The 23,809-nt window shown below is 31.3% G+C and overlaps 1 protein-coding gene across 1 annotated transcript; it reads right to left on the bottom strand.

Moving 5' to 3' along the window:
• Nucleotides 1–8,013: 8,013 nt before the first annotated feature.
• Nucleotides 8,014–8,587, bottom strand: LOC107614232 (transcription factor GTE7-like). Its single transcript, XM_088495955.1, has 2 exons — nt 8,446–8,587; nt 8,014–8,303 (listed from the first exon to the last, which is right to left on the bottom strand). Exons 1-2 carry the CDS (start codon nt 8,575–8,577, stop codon nt 8,097–8,099), a joined length of 339 nt encoding a protein of 112 aa, XP_088352081.1. The 5' UTR covers nt 8,578–8,587; the 3' UTR covers nt 8,014–8,096.
• Nucleotides 8,588–23,809: the final 15,222 nt, after the last annotated feature.

The raw sequence follows: 23,809 nt of genomic DNA, 5'->3' as shown, positions 1-23,809 counted from the left end.
AGTTAAAATAATTGGAATACTGATATTTTTCGATACACTTAAAATTTCAATAATATTATACATCCATATATAGCTATAGTTCAACTATATATATTATACTTTAATTTGTGTTAAAATCTTGAAGATGAGCTTAGTCTACTTTTGTAATTAAGTGCGAGTTTAACTTGCCAATCTACTCATAGCGATTGATGTATATCGTATTTTTTTTAGAGTACTCAAATAAAGACGTTTTAAAATATTTATTTTTAAAAATATTTTTTAGTAATTAAAATTTAATATATATAATTAATTAAATTATGTTATTTTATTAAAATTAGATCAGATAAATTAATTTTAATCAAAAAATAATAAATCAAATTTTAAATTTGTTTAAATTAATATTATTTTTTATAAAAAATAATTAGAATATTTTTATTATAAAAAATGATTAAAATATTCCTATTAAATTCTAACAATTTACTTTTCTGTTGTTATAAAGTTAGGATTTAGAATTTTCAAAATATATATATATATATATATATATATATATATATATATAATAGTTGTTTTCTACAAGAAGGGCATTGTAATTATTTTCTATAAAAAATAATATTAATTTAGACCGATTTAAGATTTGATTCATTATTTTTTAGTCAAATTAATTTGTCTGATCTAATTTTGACAAAAATAATACAATTTAATTAATTATATGTATTAAATTTTAATTATTAAAAAATATCTTTAAAAAAAATATTTTAGACATCTTTATTTGAGTAACTCTGTTTATCATATTGCTAATTGCAAAGCCTAAATGAGTGTGATATACCAACTGAACCTTTATTTACACTATCATGCATGTGCATTTTCCCACAATTTTTTTTAGAAAATAATTAATTAGGTAGTAAAAGGCCCAAGTTGTATATTAGTCAAAGTCAACTTTATGTTGTTACCATCACAATGAATACTGTATTATATTTCTTACGTCTCGAAAAAAAACGAGTTTTGGATAAAATAAAATTTAAATTAAATTAAATTAAATTAATTATTGTAACTCACTTTTTTTCTGAAATTTTTGATTTTAGTCGTCCATGACCAGCAAACCTCCTTTTTTCTCAAGAATCTTGGCCCTAGTCATTTACGATTAACGGGCCAACAAATAGTTCAAACAAAAAAGCCTATAAATCAACTAGAATCAACAATAGGCCACACAACATAATAAAACACAAGATAACTTCATCATCAATCTTATACTCGTTCTTGTTAAGAGATCATTTACTGACTAGAGCATCGGAATCTTTTTTTCAGGTACCACGCTCGGGTTTGAGTTCGTAAGAGTGCTCCCCTTCCAAGTTGAGACGTCGAGTTCTCCAGAAATTTCACCAACCAAATACCTCGGAGAAGAGTATCCTTGTTAGAACATTTGACACCCACCGTGGGGCCCAGCCTCACTTTTAGCTTTGATATAACACTACTACAATCGATTTGTGCTTTCTTTTCTTTTATGCAAGAGCCAAAACATGACGGATCATTCAGTGACTCCTCAGACCAATCCAACCAACGCCGAACTCTTGGCCGCTAACGCCGCCCTACAGGCGGAAAACCAACGAATAGCCAAACTGTTAGCAACCATACAGAACAACGGCGAAGAAAAGAACGAGAACAAGAAGGCCAATGTCGACCTCCATGAGAAACGTCAGTCGGAGTCAAACGCAAAGACAGGAAAAACACCTCTCAAAACAGAAAGACGATGGACTGGCCCTTTCTCAGAAGAAATAATGAATTTTAAAATGTCTAAAAATTTTACACTCCCAATGACTTTAATGACGTACAAGGGATTGGAGATCCTAAAATTCATGTCAAAAAATTCGAATCCATAATGTTTCTCAATAGTGACTCCGATCCCATCTTGTGCTTATCTTTTCTAGATGGAGCTGCTTTATTGTGGTTTTCTAACTTACCTGCAGGTTCAATATCAAGCTTCAACGAATTTGCCAGACTATTCGTAACCACTTCACGGCGTCCAAAATTTATGTGCGAGATTCAGACTATCTCAGTACAATCAAGCAAGGACAACATGAGAGTTTGAAGGACTACATGACGCGCTTCCGAACAGCGGCTATGGAAATTCCAGACCTCAATCCGAAAGTGCAACTACACGTGATAAAAAGTGGCCTCCGACCTGAAAAATTCCAGGAAGCAATAGCAGTCGCAAAACCGAAGACATTGGAAGAGTTTAGAGAGAAGGCAACCGGACAAATTGAAATCAAAGAATTACGTGAAGCTCGGAGAAACGAAAGGACGTTATCTCGAAAGGAAGAAGAAAAACCCCCAGGCCTCAGAATAAATATCCCAAAAAGCCTTTCAAATTAACACTAAAATTCAATTCGTACACCAAGTTCAATACCAAAAGGGAAGACATCATAAATAAAATACTGCACAACAAGTTGATCAAACCGCCGAGCAAAGCAGGGATGTACCAAGATAAAAAAAAAAAGTAGGTAGGCAGAAGTAAACATTGCACATTTTATCAGAAGTACGGCCATACCACTGACGAATGCATAGTAGCTGAAGACTTATTGAAAAGATTAGCAAGACAAGGCCTACTGGACAAATATGTCACTTCCAGAAGCCAGAAGGAATCAAGGGATACTGACAAACCGAGCTATCGCTCTGACCACAAAGAAAAAGGAACCTGGCATGGACCGATCGAAACTCCTACATCTAAAGGGGTAATAAACTACATCTCAGGTGGTTTTGCAGGGGGAGGAACAACCAATACAGCTAGGAAAAAAAGTTACAGAGCCATGATGACAATGGAAGGATCTCGGCAAAGGATCCAAACGTCGGCTCCAACGGCCCAAACCACCTTCAGTCCATCCGACGTTAAGTCATAATACCCAAACTTGGATGATCCAATGGTAATCTCAATACGTATGGGAGAACTAACAATAAAAAAGGTTCTACTCAACCCAAGGAGTAGCGCCGACGTCTTATTCTACTCCACCTTCAAGAAGATGCAACTTAGCGACAAAGTACTTCAACCGTCACCCGGGGAATTGGTAGGGTTCTCCGGGAAAAGAGTCCCTATATCAGGTTACGTATGGCTGAGAATAACGCTAGGGGAGTCTCCGGACTCAAAAACCCTAGATATTCAATTTTTAGTAGTCGATTGTGCAAGTCCCTATAATGTTATTTTGGGACGCCCGTCCCTTAACTCCTTCGGAGCTATAATCTCCATAGTTCACCTCTGTGTTAAGTTTTCTGTGTAGGATAACACAATAACAACAATCTATGCGGACCACAAGGAGGCCAGATAATGCTACAATGCAGACTTGAAAGTCACCCCAAAGGAGATGATCACAAGGGTCCACTCTGTTTACAACTCGAAAAGCATTCCAACCTTGGCCAAGCTGGATCCAAGGAACAGCAACAGTCGTTCTGCCCCAACGGGTGACTTAGAACAGGTACAACTTGGAAAAGCAGAACAGTTTACTAACATCGGCGCTGTTTTCTCTGTAGAAACAAAACAGAACCTAATTGACACATTAAAATCGAACCCCGACCTATTCGCATGGACACCCGCCGACATGTCACGAATCGATCCGAACTTTGTATGCCACAGGCTAGCAGTCAACCCCAACGCCCAACCTATAAGACAAAAGAAACGAAACTTAAGCACAGAAAGAAGGAATACATCAAATGCAGAAACACAGAAATTACTTGATACAGGTTTCATCCGAGAAACTTGCTTCTCATCATGGCTAGCGAACGTGGTAATGGTTAAGAAGAGCTCGGGAAAGCGGCGCATGTGCGTAGACTTCACAGATCTGAACAAAGCCTGTCTAAAGGACTCCTATCCGCTACCAAATATTGACAGACTGGTAGACGACACTTCAGGGTATCAAGTACTCAGTTTTATGGATGCCTATTCCGGTTATAATAAAATACAAATGCACCTTGATGACGAAGAAAAAACAGCATTTGTAACAGACCAAGATAATTTTTGCTATAAAGTCATGTCTTTCAGACTAAAAAATACAGAAGTAACATATCTGAGACTAATGGACAAGGTATATAAAGATCAAATTGGTCAGAACATTGAGATATACGTTGATGATATGGTGGTCAAGTTGAGCTCGAAACAGCAACATGAGACCGATCTTAACGAGATTTTTCAGCAACTCAGAAATTACAATATGACACTAAATCCAGAGAAATGCGTATTTGGAGTACATGGAGGTAAATTCCTCGGATTCCTACTGATGAACAGGGGGATAGAAGCCAACCCCGAAAAATGCTAGGCTGTAATAAACATGCAATCACCTCGGTCAATCAAAGAAGTGGAGCAACTCACAGGTCGTCTAGCAACCCTGTCCCGATTATTGCCTGCAGCAGCTGCCAAGTCATATCATTTCTTCAACACTTTAAGAAAGGCCAAAAAGTTTCTTTGGCCAGACGAATATGAAAAAGCCTTTATCGAATTCAAAAACCTGCTCGGTTCACCACCTATCCTCAAGAAGCCTCAACAAGGTAAACCCCTTTTCGTATTCCTTTGAATTTCAACTAACATGGTTAGATCCGTGCTTGTAACAGAAACAGGAAAAGAGCAACACCCAGTATAATTTGTGAGCAAAGTATTATAAAACACCGAAACAAGGTACCTGACAATAGAAAAACTAGCATTTGGCTTGGTCACCACAACTCAGCGTCTACGACATTACTTTCAGACACATCAAACAATAGTTCGGACTGGCCAACCCCTACGTCAAATACTATCAAAACCAGACCTAGCGGGATGACTTATAAAGGGGGCAATAGAGCTCTCCGAATTCGACATCTTCTATCAGTCACGAGGATCTCCTAAAATACAAGCACTTGCCGACTTCATATAAGAGTTTACCGACCTTAAAGAATCAGTCAAGACATGGGAACTATATGTAGATAGTGCATCAAATGAAAGCGGATATGGAACAAGAATCCTACTCAGGGATGACATTGGAGTCCGATCCGAGCAGTCAATCAAATTTCTATTTCAAGCAACCAATAACCAAGATGAATATGAGGCACTCCTAGCAGGCCTCCGGTTAGCAGAACAAATAGGAGTAAACAACCTAAAGGTATATTGTGATTCCTTGCTTGTAGTGCAACAAGTAACTGGTAACTTTCAGGTACGAGATCAACTCTTAGAAAAGTATTTAATTTCGAAAAAAATAAGTTATACCTCGGTTGGATAAAATGAAATTCAAATTAAATTAAACTTATTATCGTAACCCACTTCCCTTCGAGATTCTCGTCCCTAGTCGTCCATGACCAGCGGACTCCCTTTCTTCCCGAGAATCTCAACCCTAGCCATTTACGACTAATGGACCGACGAATAGTTCAAACAAAAGAGCCTATAAATCAACTAGAATCAACAATAGGCCACACAACATAACAAAACACAAGATAACTTCATCATCAATCTTATACTCGTTCTTGTTAAGAGATCATTTATTGACTTGAGCGTCGGAGTTTTTTTTGCAGGTACCACACTCGGGTTCAAGTTCGCAAGGGTGCTTCACTTCCAAGTTGAGTCGCCGAATTCTCCAAAAATTTAACTGACCAAATATTTCGGAGAAGAGTATCCTCGCCAGAACAAATACTATACAAAAATTGACGAGAATTTTACATTATACTCAAAGAAATGAAGAATAGGTGATTAAGGATCAGGGTGACCACCTTCATTTGTACTTTTGGTTGTTAATTAAAGTTTTAAGGTAAATGAATATTTGTATATAAGTTGATAGTTAAAAATTATTAAATAATTTGATATATTTAATTAAATAATTATCTAACAATTTTTAATTGTCAAACATCCTCCTCAATGTCTCATTAAAAAAAAGTCGAAAAGAGAATCCTGAATTCTCAGGTCCAAAAATATTTTATAAGGATCAAGCCACTGGATGGGCTTAATCATCATTAATTTCAAGATTTTCAACCCAAAATAAATAAGTTATGGAGCAAATCCTAGATTGAGGATCACTTGTGGGAATGGCGTAATTCTAAATTGCTAATCCATGTTCCCCACGGCCGTGGAAGAAAAATTCCTTTTCGGCGGTAAAGTATTCTAATAGTATATCTGAAAACGCTTAATTACCTTGCAGCCTTTAGTAATTCTCTCATTCTCACCCATTGGTATATTCAATGCATCTAAAAAATTAAAAGCTAGGTGTTAAAAACTCCAACCTAGTATTCAAGGGAATGTCTTAGGTGGGGAAAGTATTTTCTGGTGCTTGAAGCACCAAGGAAAAAGATTCTTGATGGAGGGTCCAGATTACTCTAAGCAAGAAGTTGTTAGCATTGTTAAGTTTGACCCATGATTTAATGTATTTACGAACCGGTATAGCAGATGGTTTGGTCAGACCGGTGGTTTTATGTACTTTTTTTTTTGGATAGGATATATTGATGAGTGGTTGTTTTTTTTTTGGATCTGGCCACATGGCCCGCACCCACACAACCCACCGAAAAAATACTGCAATACAAACCCAACCCCCCCCCCTAAAAGCAGCCCGAATGACCATGGACAACCCACTCAAAAATCAAAATGCATATTTTCAAGACCAAACATTACTCCATATGTGTATTATGTTACCCAAATCTTCCTGCACAACTGCATCTTCTACAATGACATGAAATATTTTTTAAAAAGTTTGAAGGAGAAGGAAAAAAATTTATAATAATTCCCAAGTGATTTCAAGAGTTGAATTAATTTGAAACTTGGTGTATGTAATAATAATAATAATAATTATTATTATTAATTATAATATTTTAAAAAAATCTTATTTTATAATATTATTATTATTATTTTAATGAAAAATAGGTAATTTTCTATGTCCAAGTTGCTTAAGTTAGCATATTCCAACAATGTTAGTACTTAGTAATACTAATAACAACGTTTATTAGTTTTGAAAATTATCAATTTTATTTTATAAAAAGTTTTCCCTATTTTTAATATTGGTTCGTCTCATTCAACACTCAACAGTCTCCACCGCCAAAGCAGCTACCAGAGCATTCGAAAATCCATCTTCAAAACCAAATGATCCTTTCTTTCTGGTCCATCTTTTTACACCTCCCTTGAAAGAATAGGTGATTATATAATGAGTCATTAAAGTCTGTGGTACATACAAAATTTAAATCTCTAATCTGATCAATTGTCGATCCCAACAAGTAAGATACATATCCTTTTGATTAAAGGCCATCTCCATCGAGGATAATTCTATTTACTGTAGCAGTAATGTGTACAAGGTGAACTCAAACACATTGATTCTCCCTAATCTATTATCCTAATTTCTAACTAATCTAACGGAACTAAACTAAGATTTTCACCACATTGCACTCTAATTTCTGGCCTACCATTTTTTTTTATTAGCTCTTCAGTATTAGAAATCCTTTTTACAAAATAATGCACACCACAAACCACTTCTAGCAGTTGTGCTGCCACCAAAAATCCATCCAATATGAAACAGCAAACCATGTTCACAGCAACACTACCTGAAATAACAATGCAATCACAAATTTAGCCATCATTCCATCTGCAAAAAATTAAAGCATTACAGCGAGGGAGATATAAAGAGAATCAAAAGCACACACCTAGTCCATGAATTGAAGCTGCACACTCAAAAGAAGCCGTGAAGCAAATCATTTTCTTCGGCAGAACACCACACATTGGCCATGCTTCAGAATCACTCCTTGAGCAACTCGCTGAATCTGAATCTGCAAAGATTAAAATAAGAGTAAATTTTAAGTTTCTCTGCTAACAAATTGTCTCAAGAACAAACCAAATAACAGCTAGAAGCAAATTTAGTACCACTAGAGAAGAATCACTACTTGAACTGCTGGAGTCAATTCCTGTCCATTTGATCACAGTAACAAATTAGTATATATGGTAAGAAAATAAGTACGATGCTATATAAAATAAGTCCAACTCATTCAACAGATAAATGCACAAAAAATGAGAGGGCTTTTACCCCATTGAATTTATTGGATGCTGCATTGTTGTTGTTCAAGTTGCCAAGTAGTGCCTGCCGCTTAATTTTGCTCATCATCTTCTTCCAATTGGTCAATAATCGATCAAGTTCTCAAAGGGTTTCAGTGTCAACAGCCTCAATATCAAGCTCAATCTCATCCTCGTCTTGCTTCAGATTCCCATTCCTATTCCTTATGATCTGTATCACCTGCTCCATTTTCTCAGGAGGCAAACTCTGCAACCCAATACCTAACTTGTGTTTCTCCTCAAGGCTCATCTCCCTCTTATTGGGGTCCTTTGCCTTATTGGGTCCTTCTCCCTACAAACAACTTTGAAGTATCTCAGCATCTCATCGTGAAGCCTCTCTATATTTTTCCTAGGCACCGAAAATAGAGTCTCACGTGATAGAAATTATGCAACAACAACATAAAAGAGGGATTGATGAAACTGAAGAAACTCACCAGTTTGAGATCACCTTTGCGGGCGCAAACATGAAGAGAAGTCCAACCTCTATCTTCGGTACCAACGCTAGGCCTCAGCATGCGCCTCCTCAACGGGATTCTCCTGAACAACACTGGCTGCGCCTCCAGCATCTCTTCTCACTCCAACACCCAAAAACGACACCCCCAAAATAAAAACGACGATCCAATAAAAAAAACCCCTAAAATACAAATCCCCAAAACGACTATTCTTTGTTTTCGCAGGAAACAGCAGGGAACAGACAAGAGTAATAGACGTATAAAGGGGGAAATTAACGAGAGTGATGAGCGACGCAACAGGGATTAAAAGGATTCAAGCCAGGACTGAATACGCGAAGGTTCTGAAGGGCAAGGATGGAGTCCATGAAGGGAGAAGAGTTGATGATCATAATTGATTATGCGAATATTAGGGTTTTTGATGAAGAAAGATGAGTATTGAGAGTGGGATCAGGGGATTGAGGTGATTAATGGGAATCAGATGAATCCTTTCTTGATTAGGATTAGGGTTGATGGGAACATGGAGATCAATCCTTTCTTCATGATCTTCTGTAGAACCTGTGAGCAGGACTTCATCAAGTTTCAATCTCTGAATTCGATCGTTTCAAATCTTTGGTGATGGAATTCACCGGAAACAGCTGTTTGTCGCCGGAGACTTTCTTGGTGGACGATTTTTGGGAGGGCCATTAAAGCTCTGCCTGGATTAAAATTCTCTATTCTCGACCCCAATCCAATTTACCCATACATTCAAATTTAACCCACATATTAATGAAAGTTTATTTGTGAACTTTTTATTATTTGTGAACCGGCCCCAATATTTTTTATTAATTTATTTCATTACCTGGTCCATCAAGGACCAGAAAATACTTTCCCCACCGTAGAAAGCTCCTTCTCTTGTAGCAAAGTTTATGATGAAAGTGTAGCTTTCTTTTTCCAATATTGAAACAAGAAAAGGTCAAAAATAAAAACCTTATTGACGTAGTATGGGTCATGCAACTTGATATGGATCTTAGAAAGCATAGTTTGTCCGCTGCTATTCATGAGCCCAGGATGAAATGGACCATCATCCATCTACAATGGTGAGGTATATTTCGTTGATATGGCCTCCAAGAAAATGAGAAAAAACACGGCCTCCAAAGTTGATAATATAAGTTGGACAAAACTTAAAAAAAACGCTGACAATAAAGACCATTGAGATAAGACACACATTCGTCCAAGAAAAACCCAACAACTGGTCAGCTGCGAAATTACGATAAAAATAGAAAGGCAAAAATTCACTTGCTGTCGACTTTATATGAAGTTATTTTTAGATGAATGATACGTACTACTATTTGTTTTAAAAAAAATAGTTTATTTTATATAAATAATTTAATTAAAAAATCAATTGATGTAGCTATAATGTTAGATTTTTTATCGTATTTTATTTTAAAAACAAATTGACTAATTTAAATTAAAAAATTGTAGTTAATTGTTTACTATATAATTTTTTTGGCGAAAGCTAGTGCACTCTAGGCAAAGTAGGGAGTGCAGCACTCTTTAAAAGTTAACCTGCTATCAAAAGTAATTAGGTAAATTAAATTTATTTATTATTGTTTTTTTTTTGTCATGGGCTGAACAAACAAACCGGCACTAACAAAAAAAACTAATTCGCTCGTTTAATCAGAAAAATTTGATCGATTTCCTCCGTTATTCTGTTATTGTTGATGTGATGTCTTCAAGCATTTTCACGGTTTTGTTTGCTAGCAGGTGCTTCCACTATTGTTCTGTCTAGCCACATATTTTGACGCTCTTGAATCCACCCCATTCCACATCTACCATAAATGGACCTTCAAAGCCCGAAAAATTGCTGCCATAGAAAAGGAAGACGCTGTCTGTCGCCGCTGCTGGTTGGCTAACTCTAAACGTAAAACTGATTCTGTAGAAGAACCGGTCTCCATGAAGGCGCCATAATTCTCAGATGACAACGCAATCAAAGCACAAAATACATGACAGTTACAACAAGTCCATTATCTTTTATTTCAAATTATCCTCAACGTGTACGTAATAGAATGAAAAATTAAAATACAATTATATTTAAACAATTATTTGTATTATTTTTATTAATTTATTCAAAAAATAATTAAATTTTGAAGCTAATTGGTATAAAATATTACATATATAAAACTAAGAAAAATTTTTATTTGTATAAGAATGAGCCTAATAAATAATTATTTTATTTAATATATAATTAAGAGTATTTCTTTCTTTGCCAACGAGTTATAGTTCAAATGACATAGTCTCTATATTCACCTAAGAGTTGGTAAAAAAAAATACTTTTTTTATTAACTTTTTTAAATATTAATTATTTATTTTACATACAATATAGAAATAAATGAATATAATATTTATTGAGTAGACGCAGTTACGTAAAAAAAATTTATTGTCATAGTATTTGAACCAAAGAAAAAAAATATTATTTTAAGAAAAACTAATAATATATTTTTAATAATATTCTTAATACAAAATAATAAATTTTAAATATTTTTTTAAATAATATATATTAACTAAAATAATATAATTATCACAAATAATATATTATAAATATAGTAAAATGACACATTTCAATAAAAAATTGTTAATAAAAACTTATATGAATTTTTGTTTCGCACAAAATAAAATTATTATATGTTTGTTTGCTTTTTACGTTGTATATATATATTTTTAATTAAATTAGTATAATACAAAATCTTTTATCATTCTGTTCATATTTAATGTTTTAATTTTGTTTCTTACAAAATAAAATTATATATATATAACACAAAATTTTTTATCATTGTTTTATATATATATATATATATATAACACAAATTTTTTAGCATTGTGTTTATATTTAATATTATAATTTTATTTCACACAAAACAAAATTTATTTAAATTTTAATATTATATACATAATATATATTTAATATTATTTTTTTATGTATTATTTATTTTAATTCTAAAATCCAATAATTTTTTTTACAGGCATGTTATTTTTAATATTTATATACTATTTTTTTATTTTGAACTTCAGCCCAATACCTGAGACTTACAAAAAAAAATCTAAAACTTATTAAAAATGATTAACCTGATTAACAGGTTACCTTTTTAAATCCAGACCATTCAAATAAAATATAATAAATGAAGAGTTCAGATTTACGAATTCACAAGGTGTGCAGCACTCCATACTTAGCAAGGAGCGTTTAAGGATGAGCCAATTTTTTTAACCAAAATTATAATTAAAAATTATTAAAAAATAAAATTATTTAGTATATTAGACCAGCTCAATGTTAATCAAATTTTTTATTTCTATTATGAAATATAAAAAAAAATTAATTCTAAAAAAAATCATGTTATTTTTTAGGATTTAATTTTTTTTATTGTGTTTTCATAAAGTTTGCATAAAATTCACCTATCACATTGACTAAACTTATTTATTTACATAGAGTTTATTTATGGACTCAGCAAACTTGTTTTCGTTTTAATACGATTTGAAGTGTATTAGTATATTTTTATTTTTTAATCAATTTAATTTTATTTAAATAATTAGAATTTTAAATTATAAAATTTGTATTAGTTTGTAATTTAAAATTTATATAGATATAATTTAAATTAATAATTTATAAAATTGTATATATTCGTATTATTGTACTCATATGATTAATTATATTTATTCGATTTAAAAAAATAACGGTTGGTAATTTTTTTTATTTAAATACATTCATATTATTTTTAAATTAAAATAATATATTTATTTAAAATAATATGAGTACGTTTATTTAAATGTAAAAAATTTTAAAATAATAAAAGTATGTTTATTTAAAATATTAAAATTTAAAATTTTAAATAAACCTACTTATATTAATTTTAAATTTTATTTAAAATAATATGAATATGTTTATTTAAATTAAAAAATTAAAATAATAAAAGTACATTTATTTAAAAAAATTTAATTTAAAAATAATATAAGTGTATTTATTTATTAGTTAAAAATTAATAACCGTTATTTTTTTTAAATCGAATAAATATAATTAATTATATGAGTACAATAATATAAATACATATAATTTTATAAATTATTAATTTAAATTATATCTATTTAAATTTTAAATTACAAACTAATACAAATTTTATAATTTAAAATTCTAATTATATTTAAATACATTTATATTATTTTCAAATTAAAAGAATATACTTATTTAAAATAATATGAGTACGTTTATTTAAATGTAAAAAATTTTAAAATAATAAGAGTATGTTTATTTAAAATATTAAAATTTTAAATTTTAAATAAACCTACTTATATTAATTTTAAATTTTATTTAAAATAATACAAATATGTTTATTTGATTTAAAAAATTAAAATAATAAGAGTATATTTATTTAAAAAATTTTAATTTAAAAATAATATAAGTGTATTTATTTGTTAGTTAAAAATTAATAACTGTTATTTTTTAAAAAAAATCGAATAAATATAATTAATCATATGAGTACAATAATACGAATACATATAATTTTATAAATCATTAATTTAAATGATAGCTATTTAAATTTTAAATTACAAACTAAAACAAATTTTATAATTTAAAATTCTAATTATTTAAATAAAATTAAATTAATTAAAAAATAAAAATATACTAATAAATTCAAATCGTATTAAAACATAAATAAGTTTGCTGAGTCCATAAACAAACTTTACGTAAATAAATAAGTTTATTCAACGTGATAGTGAATTTTATGCAAACTTTATGAAAACACAATAAAAAAAATTAAATCCTAAAAAATAATATAATTTTTTTTGAGAATTAATTTTTTCTTATATTTTATAATAAAAATAAAAAATCTAATTAACATTTAGCTAGTCTAATATACTAGATAATTTTATTTTTTTAATGATTTTTAATTATAATTTTGGTTAAAAATTATATAATAAACAATTAATAACTACAATTTCTCAATTTAAATTAGTCCATTTGTTTTTAAAATAAAATACGGTGAAAAATCTAACATCATAATTATATCAATTGATTTTTTAATTAAATCATTTGTATAAAATAAATCAGTTTTTTTTAAACCAAATAATAACACGCGTCATTCATCCAAAAACAACTTCATATAAAGCCAATTGCAAGTGAGTTTCCACCTTTACATGTAGCTATGCTTTGCATATTCTTGCATTTTATAAAATTTGGAGCCTAGAGATTTATAAGAGTTAAAAGCTAAAATACTAAGCCAACGAGTAATAGCTTAAATGGCATAGTCTCTCCATACTCAATTAAGAGGTTGCGAATTCGAGTCTCCTAACTTGGGTAAAAAATAAAAAAATAAAAAAAAGTACTGTGTCACCAAAAAAAAACTAGGGATGTCAATGGGGCAGGGCGGGGCGGGGGATGCCTCCCTACTCTCCATCCCCGCCCTCAGATTTGCTCCCCATCCCCATTCCCCACGGGTCCCATTTTCCGCGGGACCCCCATTTCCCATGTACATAATAGTTCTAATTAATTATTAATTTTCATATGAATAGAGTTACAAGTATCTATCTTATACAAAAATTGCAAGATTTTATACAAAAAAGTCTAAATGACACAATGGTGACTTCTTTCGAAATAACGCAATGGGGACGCAACGACGAGCCAAAGGACAAAGTAGTAGACGAGGTGGGAGACGCGACAACAGAGAGGAGAATACAGAGTTACAAAACGCGGTAAGGGTGATGGCACGGTGAGGTGTGACGATGCGGTGAGAAGGGTGACGAGGGGATGGCTGCAGAGAGGTTGGATGAAGTATGGACTGCCTTAGGAATCTCTGAATTGAAGAAGGGTTATGCAAATAAAGATTAGGAGTTTTGGGTTTTATATATATGTGTGTGTGAGAAATGTCTAAAAAACATATATGAGAAATAAACTATTAAGGATAATTCAAGGAATTCATACATTTCGGGGAATAGCGGGGACGGGGCGGGGATCCTCGCTCGGGTTCCCGCGCCTGGTTTGGGGGAATTTCGTCCTCCATCCCCATCCCCGCGGGAAAAATTCCCCACAATCGGATCCCCATTCGAGGCAGTCCCCGCAGGGATTCCCGCGTCTCGGGAAATTTTGCCATCCCTAAAAAAAACCCACAAGTTCTACCGTTAGTCAACAATGTTCCATTACCATGTAGTGCTCCATTATAAGGATTAATGCTCCATTATAAGGATTAATGCTCCATGGATAAATTTAGTATTCCAATATTAACTAATGGTAATTGGTAGATGGTAATTGGTAGGGCATCTACTCCCAATACGGATTTTAACTATTAACATAACATTAATTATTATTTTTAAATACTCTTTTTTAAATATAACCATGGCTGATGCGTTCTAAACAAAAATAACAAATAAAATACTCTTTAAATTCTAAAGCTTAAATGAGTTAAATATTAAATTTTAAATTTTAAATTTTAAATTTTTCTTTTCATTCATGTTAGACTTGACCGCGTAATTCCATTCATAGATACTTGACTTACGGGCTATGTCTACAGCCCAAAAATATTAATCACGACACATACAGTAGATTAACCTTTATCCAACAAATTAACAGTATTAATTTTAGTTGATTCTATGATTTGTTTGCTGACTAATTTATTGTGGTCCTTACCATTTAAGAAGACCGGGAAGACTGGTGCCATTAATGTTACCTCCCATGAATACTAATGACGAAGTCTACTTGCGTTTGTTTCACCCAAGTTGGCGTCCATATATGGTTTGTTTTTTTGTTTCTTTTATTTTGTTTGTTTTGGTCTTTTTGAGTAATGTTGATTGGTGGTTGCTGAGTTTTATTATACCTTCCTTCGTTTTTACAGTAAAATAAAAATTCACATGTAATTATTTTTATATGAAGTTAATATTTAAAAATTATTAGATAATTTAATAAATTTAATTAAATTATTATTTAATAATTTTTAATTATTAATTTTATATAAAATAAATATATGAGTCTTTATCCCACAATATTTGTCACTTCATTCATTTGTTGCATCTATCACATATTTACACATTATTGTATTTTAATATTATATATAATTCATATAATGAATACTCACGAATGTAAAATTAATAATTAAAATTTATTAAATAATAATTTAATTAAAATATTAAATTATTTAATCATTTTTAAATAATAATTTTATATAAAATAAAATAATTAGATGTAAATTTTCACAATAACAAATATACAAATTAGCTTAATACTTATTATGAGATGGAAGAATTCCGATTACCTTTGTAGACTGGTATGGAATACATCCTTGAATTTAATAATATGGGAAGTACCTAAAACATGCAAATGGAATTCCATCAAGCCTCCAAGGCTCCAACTTTGACAATTCCACGCCGGTGTCTCATTATAATCTTGTCTCCAGCAACATAAAAATAAGTTATCATATATCATTAAATGATGCCAAATAATATTATTCTTTTAATTCACTGAATTTTTTTCCTTTAATAATTTCTTCCACCCATTTTATGAATTTTTTATTTTAATAAATTAAATAAATAAATTTAAAATTTATTACAAAAATACGTCATTTATCCTTATTTCATTTACACCGTAAACAAGATATATATATTTGTAAATATAAAAATATATTTTTTAAAAATAATAAAAAATATTAATAATTTAAATTAGACTAAATTCTTAAAAATGAAACATTTCAAATAATAGAGAAAATGGACGGTTTTATATAATAGAAAAGATGGACAATTTTAAAAATAGAACACTATTAATATGTTTATTTTTTTAAACCGTTGAAATAAGTGAAAATATGTAAGGTAGCGTTTGTTTTGAGATATTGAGACAGAGACTGTGAGACTGAGACTCAATATCGTGTTTGTTAGTTCAGAGACTGGTACTAAAATTTCTGTCTTTGTCTCTAAAATTTCAGTATTTCAGTACTTCCAAAAAGTAGGAACACAGGGGACTGAAATTTTTAGAGATAGAGACTGAAACTTTAATAACATTTTATACCTAAAATACTTTCATTTCAATTAATTAATTCCAATTTTACCCTTTGTGCAAATTAAATTAGAGTTTTATTCTTGTTTTAATTCCTGTCTCCCATTTTGTACCAAACAGAATACTGAGATTTATTTCAATTCCTGTCTCTTAGTCTCTGTCTCTCAGTCTCAGTCTTTTCGTCTCTGTCTCTCCACCAAACGCTACCTAAGTAACACATTAAACTGTCAACTGTAAATACTGTTACCTTTTTCTAACCATCGGCTATTAACACTATTGCTTCTTCCACTACTTTTTTGAGTATTAATTTTTAAATTTAAAGGGTAAAGTATACTTTTTTTTCCTGAAATTTTGATAAAAGTTTCAAAAATACCCTAAGTTTTATTTTGTTTCAATTTTGTCCGAGAAGTTTTCGATATGCATCAAATAATATATCCCTGACGGCTAATTTTTCAAAAAATTTAAAACTAATTCAATAACAATTTTATAAAAACAACTCTCAACACAAGCAAATCAAGCATAATTTTTATGCATTATTATTAGATTGGTCTTAAATTTTTTGAAAATTTAGCTGTCGAAGGTATATTTGATACAAATTAAAAAATTTTGGGACAAAATTAAAACAAAATAAAACTTAAAAAGATATTTTTGAAACTTTTGTCAAGTTTCAGAGACAAAAAATATACTTTATCCAAATTTAAATTATATATTTTAAATTTTATTTATTGTATGAGAGTAAATAAAAAAATTATATATATTTTAAATTATATATATTAAAACTTAAGAAAGTACATAGAAAATTTAAAAATATATAACAATGAAGAGTGGATAGAAGTAATGGAAGAAGCAATAGTGTTAATAGTGGGTAGTTAAAAAAATAATCATATTAATAATGGGCAGTACTTATGTGCTTTTACTCATTTCAACGGTTAGAAGAAGTAAACGTATTAATAGTGTTCCATTTTTAAAACCGTCCATCTTTTCTATTATATAAAAGTTCCTTTTTTTTATTATTTGAAATATTCAATTTTTAAGGGTTTGGTCTAATTTAAATTATTAATATTTTTTATTATTTTAAAAAAATATATTTTATATTTACAAATACATATATCTCATTTATATTGTAAACGAGATACATTAAAAATTATCTCATTTACAAATTAGGATGTAAACGAGATAAGGATAGATGACGTATTTTCATAATAAATTTTAAAATTATTTATTTCAATAAATAAAATATTTATTTAGTTTATTAAAATAAAAATCTCTCATTCCATCTCTATCCTTCACTTAATTTTGACATATAGAATAAGTTTAATCTGTTATAATATAATATGTTGTTAAAATTTAAAAAACACAAGGAGAAGGCTATTTAATACAACTTATGATCCAGTTAAGTTCTCAATATTGGTGAATACTTTTTAAATATTTAAAATTTTGTTGTTTAATAAATTTTTATTTTTATGAATCTTTGAAAATAATTTTTATTGGACAATTTAATTTTTTCTTTATTTAAAAAAAAGACTAATTTATTTTATAGTGATATATTTTTTAATTAAATTTTCTTTAAATAAAAAATGTTTAAAGACTTATTTGTACAATATTTATATTAAAAATTAGATTAAAAGTGACAAAAAAAAACTAAGAGAATGACTAAATATTTTAACATTATTTTTAATGAAAATATTAAAAAAATGATATTTTTTATTTTCAATTAAAAGTTATGAAAATATTTTTCGTCTATAATACAGTATTTTTAATTAAGAATTCTTGATTTATAGTGCCAAATTTAAATTCTAAAATCAGTTCCTATCTGCCAACTCGCGTCTTTTACTAGTTGTCTACTTATCATTAATTCTCCTTTTTGGTGACTTAAAAGAAAACAAACAACAACAAAGAAAGAAATAAAAATAAACAAGAAACTGCTTAAAAAATACAGTCCCGCTAAATACTATTCTCAAATTCCTTCCAAGACAACGGAAGCTCCACTTGAGAAAAAAAGAGTCATCATTGCAGTCTTTGCCATGATGTCTGCTACTGCGTTTGCATCTCTCAAGATCAACTGGAGATTAGCACGTCATTTTCAAGACATGATATCTCGAATTTTTAATACCAAATGATCAATAAAATCAGAGCAATATTGTAAATTATCAACAATAGTAAAGGCCTCCACACAGTTTATCTCACATATAATGTCTCTTTGTCCAGAGTCCTATGCTAAAAGAAAGCCTCTCAAAATAGCAAACAATTCTCCTTGCAAAATGCTACGACTCTCAATTGTTCTCAAACAGCCACGTTGCCACCTCCCTTCCAATCTCTGCTAACACAAGCAAAACCAATCTGAGCACCATTGCTAGGATAGCTAGTATCACAATTAATCTTAAAGGTACCCACTGAGGGGGGAATCCAAGAGCCACTAATGGTGGAGGGGATAGACAGTCGTTGCAACTCGAAAATATTCTGGAGCTCCTTTTCCAAGGACAAAGCCATACCAGTCACCTTGTCTATGGTCCAATGCTCGTGAGGATGAAAGATCTCGTTATTCCTCGAACGCAAAATCCACTAGAGACCAGAAAAGAATCTAAAGGGGCACTGTTTGCTATTATGTACGAACTAACTCATTAAATTCACTGGTTGACCAGAGATCCCCAAAGCTTGCCAAACTAGCTGAGCTTTTTTTCTAACCTGAGAAACATCGTGGACAGCCATCCGTGTGCGAAATGCCCCTCCTAAAACGAAATGCAGCAATAGGAAAAGCCTCCCGAAGACATAGCCGGGCCAAAAATTTGTGCTTTTCCGGAACATGTTGATGCCAAAGCCAAAGCCAATTACCCCTATCCTCCCAACTAAACATCTTCTTATTGAGCCACAAATAACCACTACGAGTATCATAAACTTTTGAAGCCGCACCAGTCCAACACCAACCGACCTCTGAACCAGCTTGAACATCTGGGTTGTAAGAGTTAATGTTGCTCTGCAGAGACTGATTCAGAGGAGAATAGATATTCTTAAGGTTCCATTGTCCAGATGACCAAAGGTCCAAGATCCTGAGATCTGAATCAGAAATGTGAACATAATCCATCTCATGACACAGTCGCCCCTCTCTTCTCCATTTAGAAAATCAAAAGTTCTGTTCTAAATTCCCAATGCACCAAATAAAACCTTCCTTCAGGATATCCCAAACTCGACATATACTCTTCCAAACATAAGATCCCCTTCCTCGAGACCGACTGAAACAATCAGCCTTAGAAGAATGGTATTTTTCCGTCAACAGTTGAACCCATAGCTTGTCAGAATGGTGAAAAAGTTGCCAGACTAGCTTTCTAAGAAGAGCAATATTAGCACAAAAATGATCTCTAATTCCCAGACTCCCAAATTTCTTAGGGGTGACCAACACCTTATAATTAACTAGATTCAGGCCTCTACCATCAACTTGACCCTTCCATAGAAAATTCCGCATCATGGATTCTATCTTATTAGTTACCCCTTTAGGAAAGAGAGATACTTGCATGCGGTAAGTAGAAATCGCAGTCACTACCAAATTGAGCAAACAGAGTATGCCCGCTAAGCAATCTCCCTTTTCAGCTGGCTAGCCTTCCCCGAATCTTGTCCAGAACATCGTTAAAAGTTGTGCGTGTCACCCGAGAGTGATTAAGGTTCACCCCTAAATAATTGCCCAAGTTATGGACGAATATGATGGAGGACACTCCGGTGAAAATCTCTTTTCTTGTCGCCGAAACATTTCTGGAGCATAGCGTTTTAGATTTCTCCACATTAACCTTCATCCCAGAGGCTGTGCAGAAATTTTCCAAAGCTACCATCACAGTTTGAACTTGCTGTTTTTCGGCTTTACAGAAAAGAAGCAAATCATCGGCAAATATCAAATGAGAAATTCTTGGACCCCCTCTAGAAATTGTAACCGGCTTCCACAAGCCCCTATCAATTTGTTGATTAATAGAACAGGATAATCTCTCCATACACAACACAAACATATACGGTGATATAGGATCTCCTTGCCTAAGACCCCTGCTCGGAGTGAAGCTATTTAATCTATCCCCGTTCCAGAGGATAGACAGTGAGGAAGCAATAACACAACGCATAATCAGATTGATTGTTGGAGGAGGAAAGCCAAAACTCACAAGGGTTTGTTTCAGAAACTCCCAATCCACTCTATCATACGCTTTCTCCAGATCAATCTTAAAGGCTAGGGTGGTGCCTTTCTTTGATTTTGTCTTTTTCATGAAATGGAGAACTTCTTGTGCTACAATGATGTTGTCTGGGATTCCTCTCCCTGGGATAAACCCTCCTTGAAGGGGCCCAATAATCTCTTTGAGATAGAGACGAAGTCTATTAACCAGGACCTTCGTTATAACTTTGTAAACCACATTACAGAGACTGATAGGTCAGAAATCCTTCATGGAAATCGAGTTTTCTACCTTTGGAATAAGAACCATAAGAGTTTCCATCATCCTTGGATCCATATCCAAACCAGAGAACGCATGACGAACCATAGTCCAAACATCAAAATCAACAATCTCCTAGTATTCTTTAAAGAAGAAAGCCTGAAACCCATCAGGGCCTGGAGCCTTAAAAGAATGCATACTGAAAACAGCCGACTTAACTTCTTCCAGAGTAACTGACGCTGTGAGGCTACAACAAGCTTCATCATTCAGGAAAGGTAGCAGCACATTACCAAGACAACCTAAATCTACATCCTCCGACTAGCAGAATAGGTGTTTATAAAAGGATTCAGCTTCCTTTCTAAGGACCTCCGAGTTTCCCACACCCCATCTCGAAGAAAGAGACCATAAATCTTATTATGCTTTCTCCGCACAAGAGTCTGGACATGAAAGAACTTGGTATTTCTTCTCCAAATTTTACCCACTGTTCTCTGGATTTCTGAAACCATAGAAGTTCCTCTTGCACAAGTGTGTTATTAAATTCCTCAATGAGCTATTATTCTTTTTGCTGCATAGACAAATCTTCCATTACTTATAGTCGCTTCTGAAGGAAATTAATCTGTCTCTCCAATTCACATTTCCTAACGAAAATGTTGCCGAACACTTTAGAATTAAAATCAAAAGAGTTCTTTTGCACTTCTGAAAGCTTGCCATGCTTCTCTCTGTAGCCAGCTTGTCATGACTGGTTCACAATATCTCTGTACCCCAGATGAGTTGTCCAAGCTGCAATAAACTGAAAAGGTCTATTCTTTTTCGGTTAGGGACGACCTGTACAGTGCACTAGGATAGGACAATGATCAGACTGAAGCCTATTTAAAATTTCTGTGTAAGCCTCTAGGAAGAGAGAAAACCATCCACTGTTGATACAGACCCGGTCAAGTTTTTTTGCCACCTCAACACTATTTTTAACCCTTCTGTACCAAGAAAACCATCTTCCAATAGTCTTCAAGTCAAACAGATCACTATCCCCTAGAGAGGCAGCAAGCTGATCTGCATGGTGACTCGAGAAGAGGCAACCCTTAGATTCGTGAGAGAATAGTACTTCATTAAAATCACCAAGAACAATCTATGGCCCGCAGAAAGTCGAAGACTGAGTAACAAGATAATCCCATAGCAGAATTCTGGTATTACACTGAGGACTACCATAGATACTGATGCACCTCCAAATCACATTATTTACCTAAACCTCAACTGTAACACACTGATCGAAAGCATCAACCCATTTGCAATGAGCACCCTGCATTGCAGAAAGGAACCAGATATCTCCCTTATGTATGTCCTGACGCCTCCACTATACCAATAGAGTGATAACCAAGTCTTTTCCAGAATAGTTTCAAGTGTTGAAAAGAACAGTGAGTTTCAACCACAATAAAAATTACAGATTTAAATTTCCTAACCAACTCTTTACAATTTACCCGGACTAACTTATTAGAAGCACCCTTAATATTCCAAGCTATTATATTTAAACTATTCATAATATAAAATATAAAAATATAAAACAAGGAAATCAAAGTGCTTCACCAACCTCAAACCGAGGCTTGCCCAGCGAGAGTGACTCCCATAACCTTCATGTTTGCCAGATCTCCATGGAATATCTCTTTATTTTCGCTTACCGACACAGCAACAACCGACAAACATTAATTCCCTAATTCTCTTTCACTCATTTTTCTATTTTCTTACCTCTATTTAAAGGTAAAAGAATTCTTTCAATTTTTTTGTACGTAAAATTTTTTACTGTTTTATTTTTGTAAATTAAATTTAAATATTAAACATGTAAAATTTGAGTTCTATTTTTTTTTTTTTTGCTATATTCACCTTTCCTTAATTTTCAATTCTTTCGCGTTTTCCGCTTTTAATATCTTTCAAGTTTTTTTTGTGTTTTTTTTAATTTTTGTACCAGTATATTTTTCAATTTGATAAGAATATGATAATTTTTTAACTGTATTTTTTATTTTTTCTATTGATAGATTTTGTTGTGTTTATTCTTTGATTCAAATCCCAATAGATGATAAAAAAAAATATAAAATAAATGAATTCGACAATTAACAAGAAATATAAAGACTTATTTGTAATTTTTATTCAATATAAAAATTTATTTGTATTTTTATTTAATATAATATCTTTTTTTTAATTATATTTCTATTTTATATGTTTTATTTATTTTTTATTTGTAATTCATAATTTATTTTTGTATTTAAAAATATTAATTTTAAATGTTATGACAGTAGTCTCTTCTTTAACAAAATAAAGAAAAAAATAATTTTTTGTAGCAATAATTTATTTAATCAACAGTCAATTAATAAAGTACCAATGAATAAAAATAAAAAAATAAAAAAATTAATTATTAACTTAATAAAAAATTTTAAATTTAAAAATATAATTTTAAATTTTACAATATTAAAAATAAACTAATCAAATATATTTTTATTATTTTTGACATTTAAAAAATAAATTTTTTTATAAACCAATCACATTTTCTAAAATATGAAACGTTGAAAACAAGAACATAAAATATTTTTACAAACTAATCAACTTCTATTTTTGGTAGCCAATTTTGGTATATTTATATATATAGCATAATCACGCAATTTTTTGTAACATGTAATTATAAGAATCTAAGGTATTTACTTTTAGGTTTAATTACTATATTAATTTCTATGAAGGTTCTGAAAATTGGACCAATCATCAAACCGTTTTAGTAATTGATTTATTGGTTTATTGGTCTAACTGGTCTAACTGGTAGTTTAATCGAAAAAATCGTTTTAGAATAGAATAATAAATAAATTATAAATAAACATCCTAAAATATAATTATAGTCTAATATAAATTTTAAAATATTTTCGAAATTTAAAACACTACATAAAATATCATCAACCAAATA

Source organism: Arachis ipaensis, chromosome B8 (genome assembly GCF_059453495.1).
Source record: "Arachis ipaensis isolate K30076 ecotype BB chromosome B8, ASM5945349v1, whole genome shotgun sequence".
In the NCBI taxonomy this organism is placed as follows: domain Eukaryota; kingdom Viridiplantae; phylum Streptophyta; class Magnoliopsida; order Fabales; family Fabaceae; genus Arachis; species Arachis ipaensis.
Note: the sequence above shows the minus strand (reverse complement) of the source record. Positions and strands in the feature narration are given on the sequence as shown.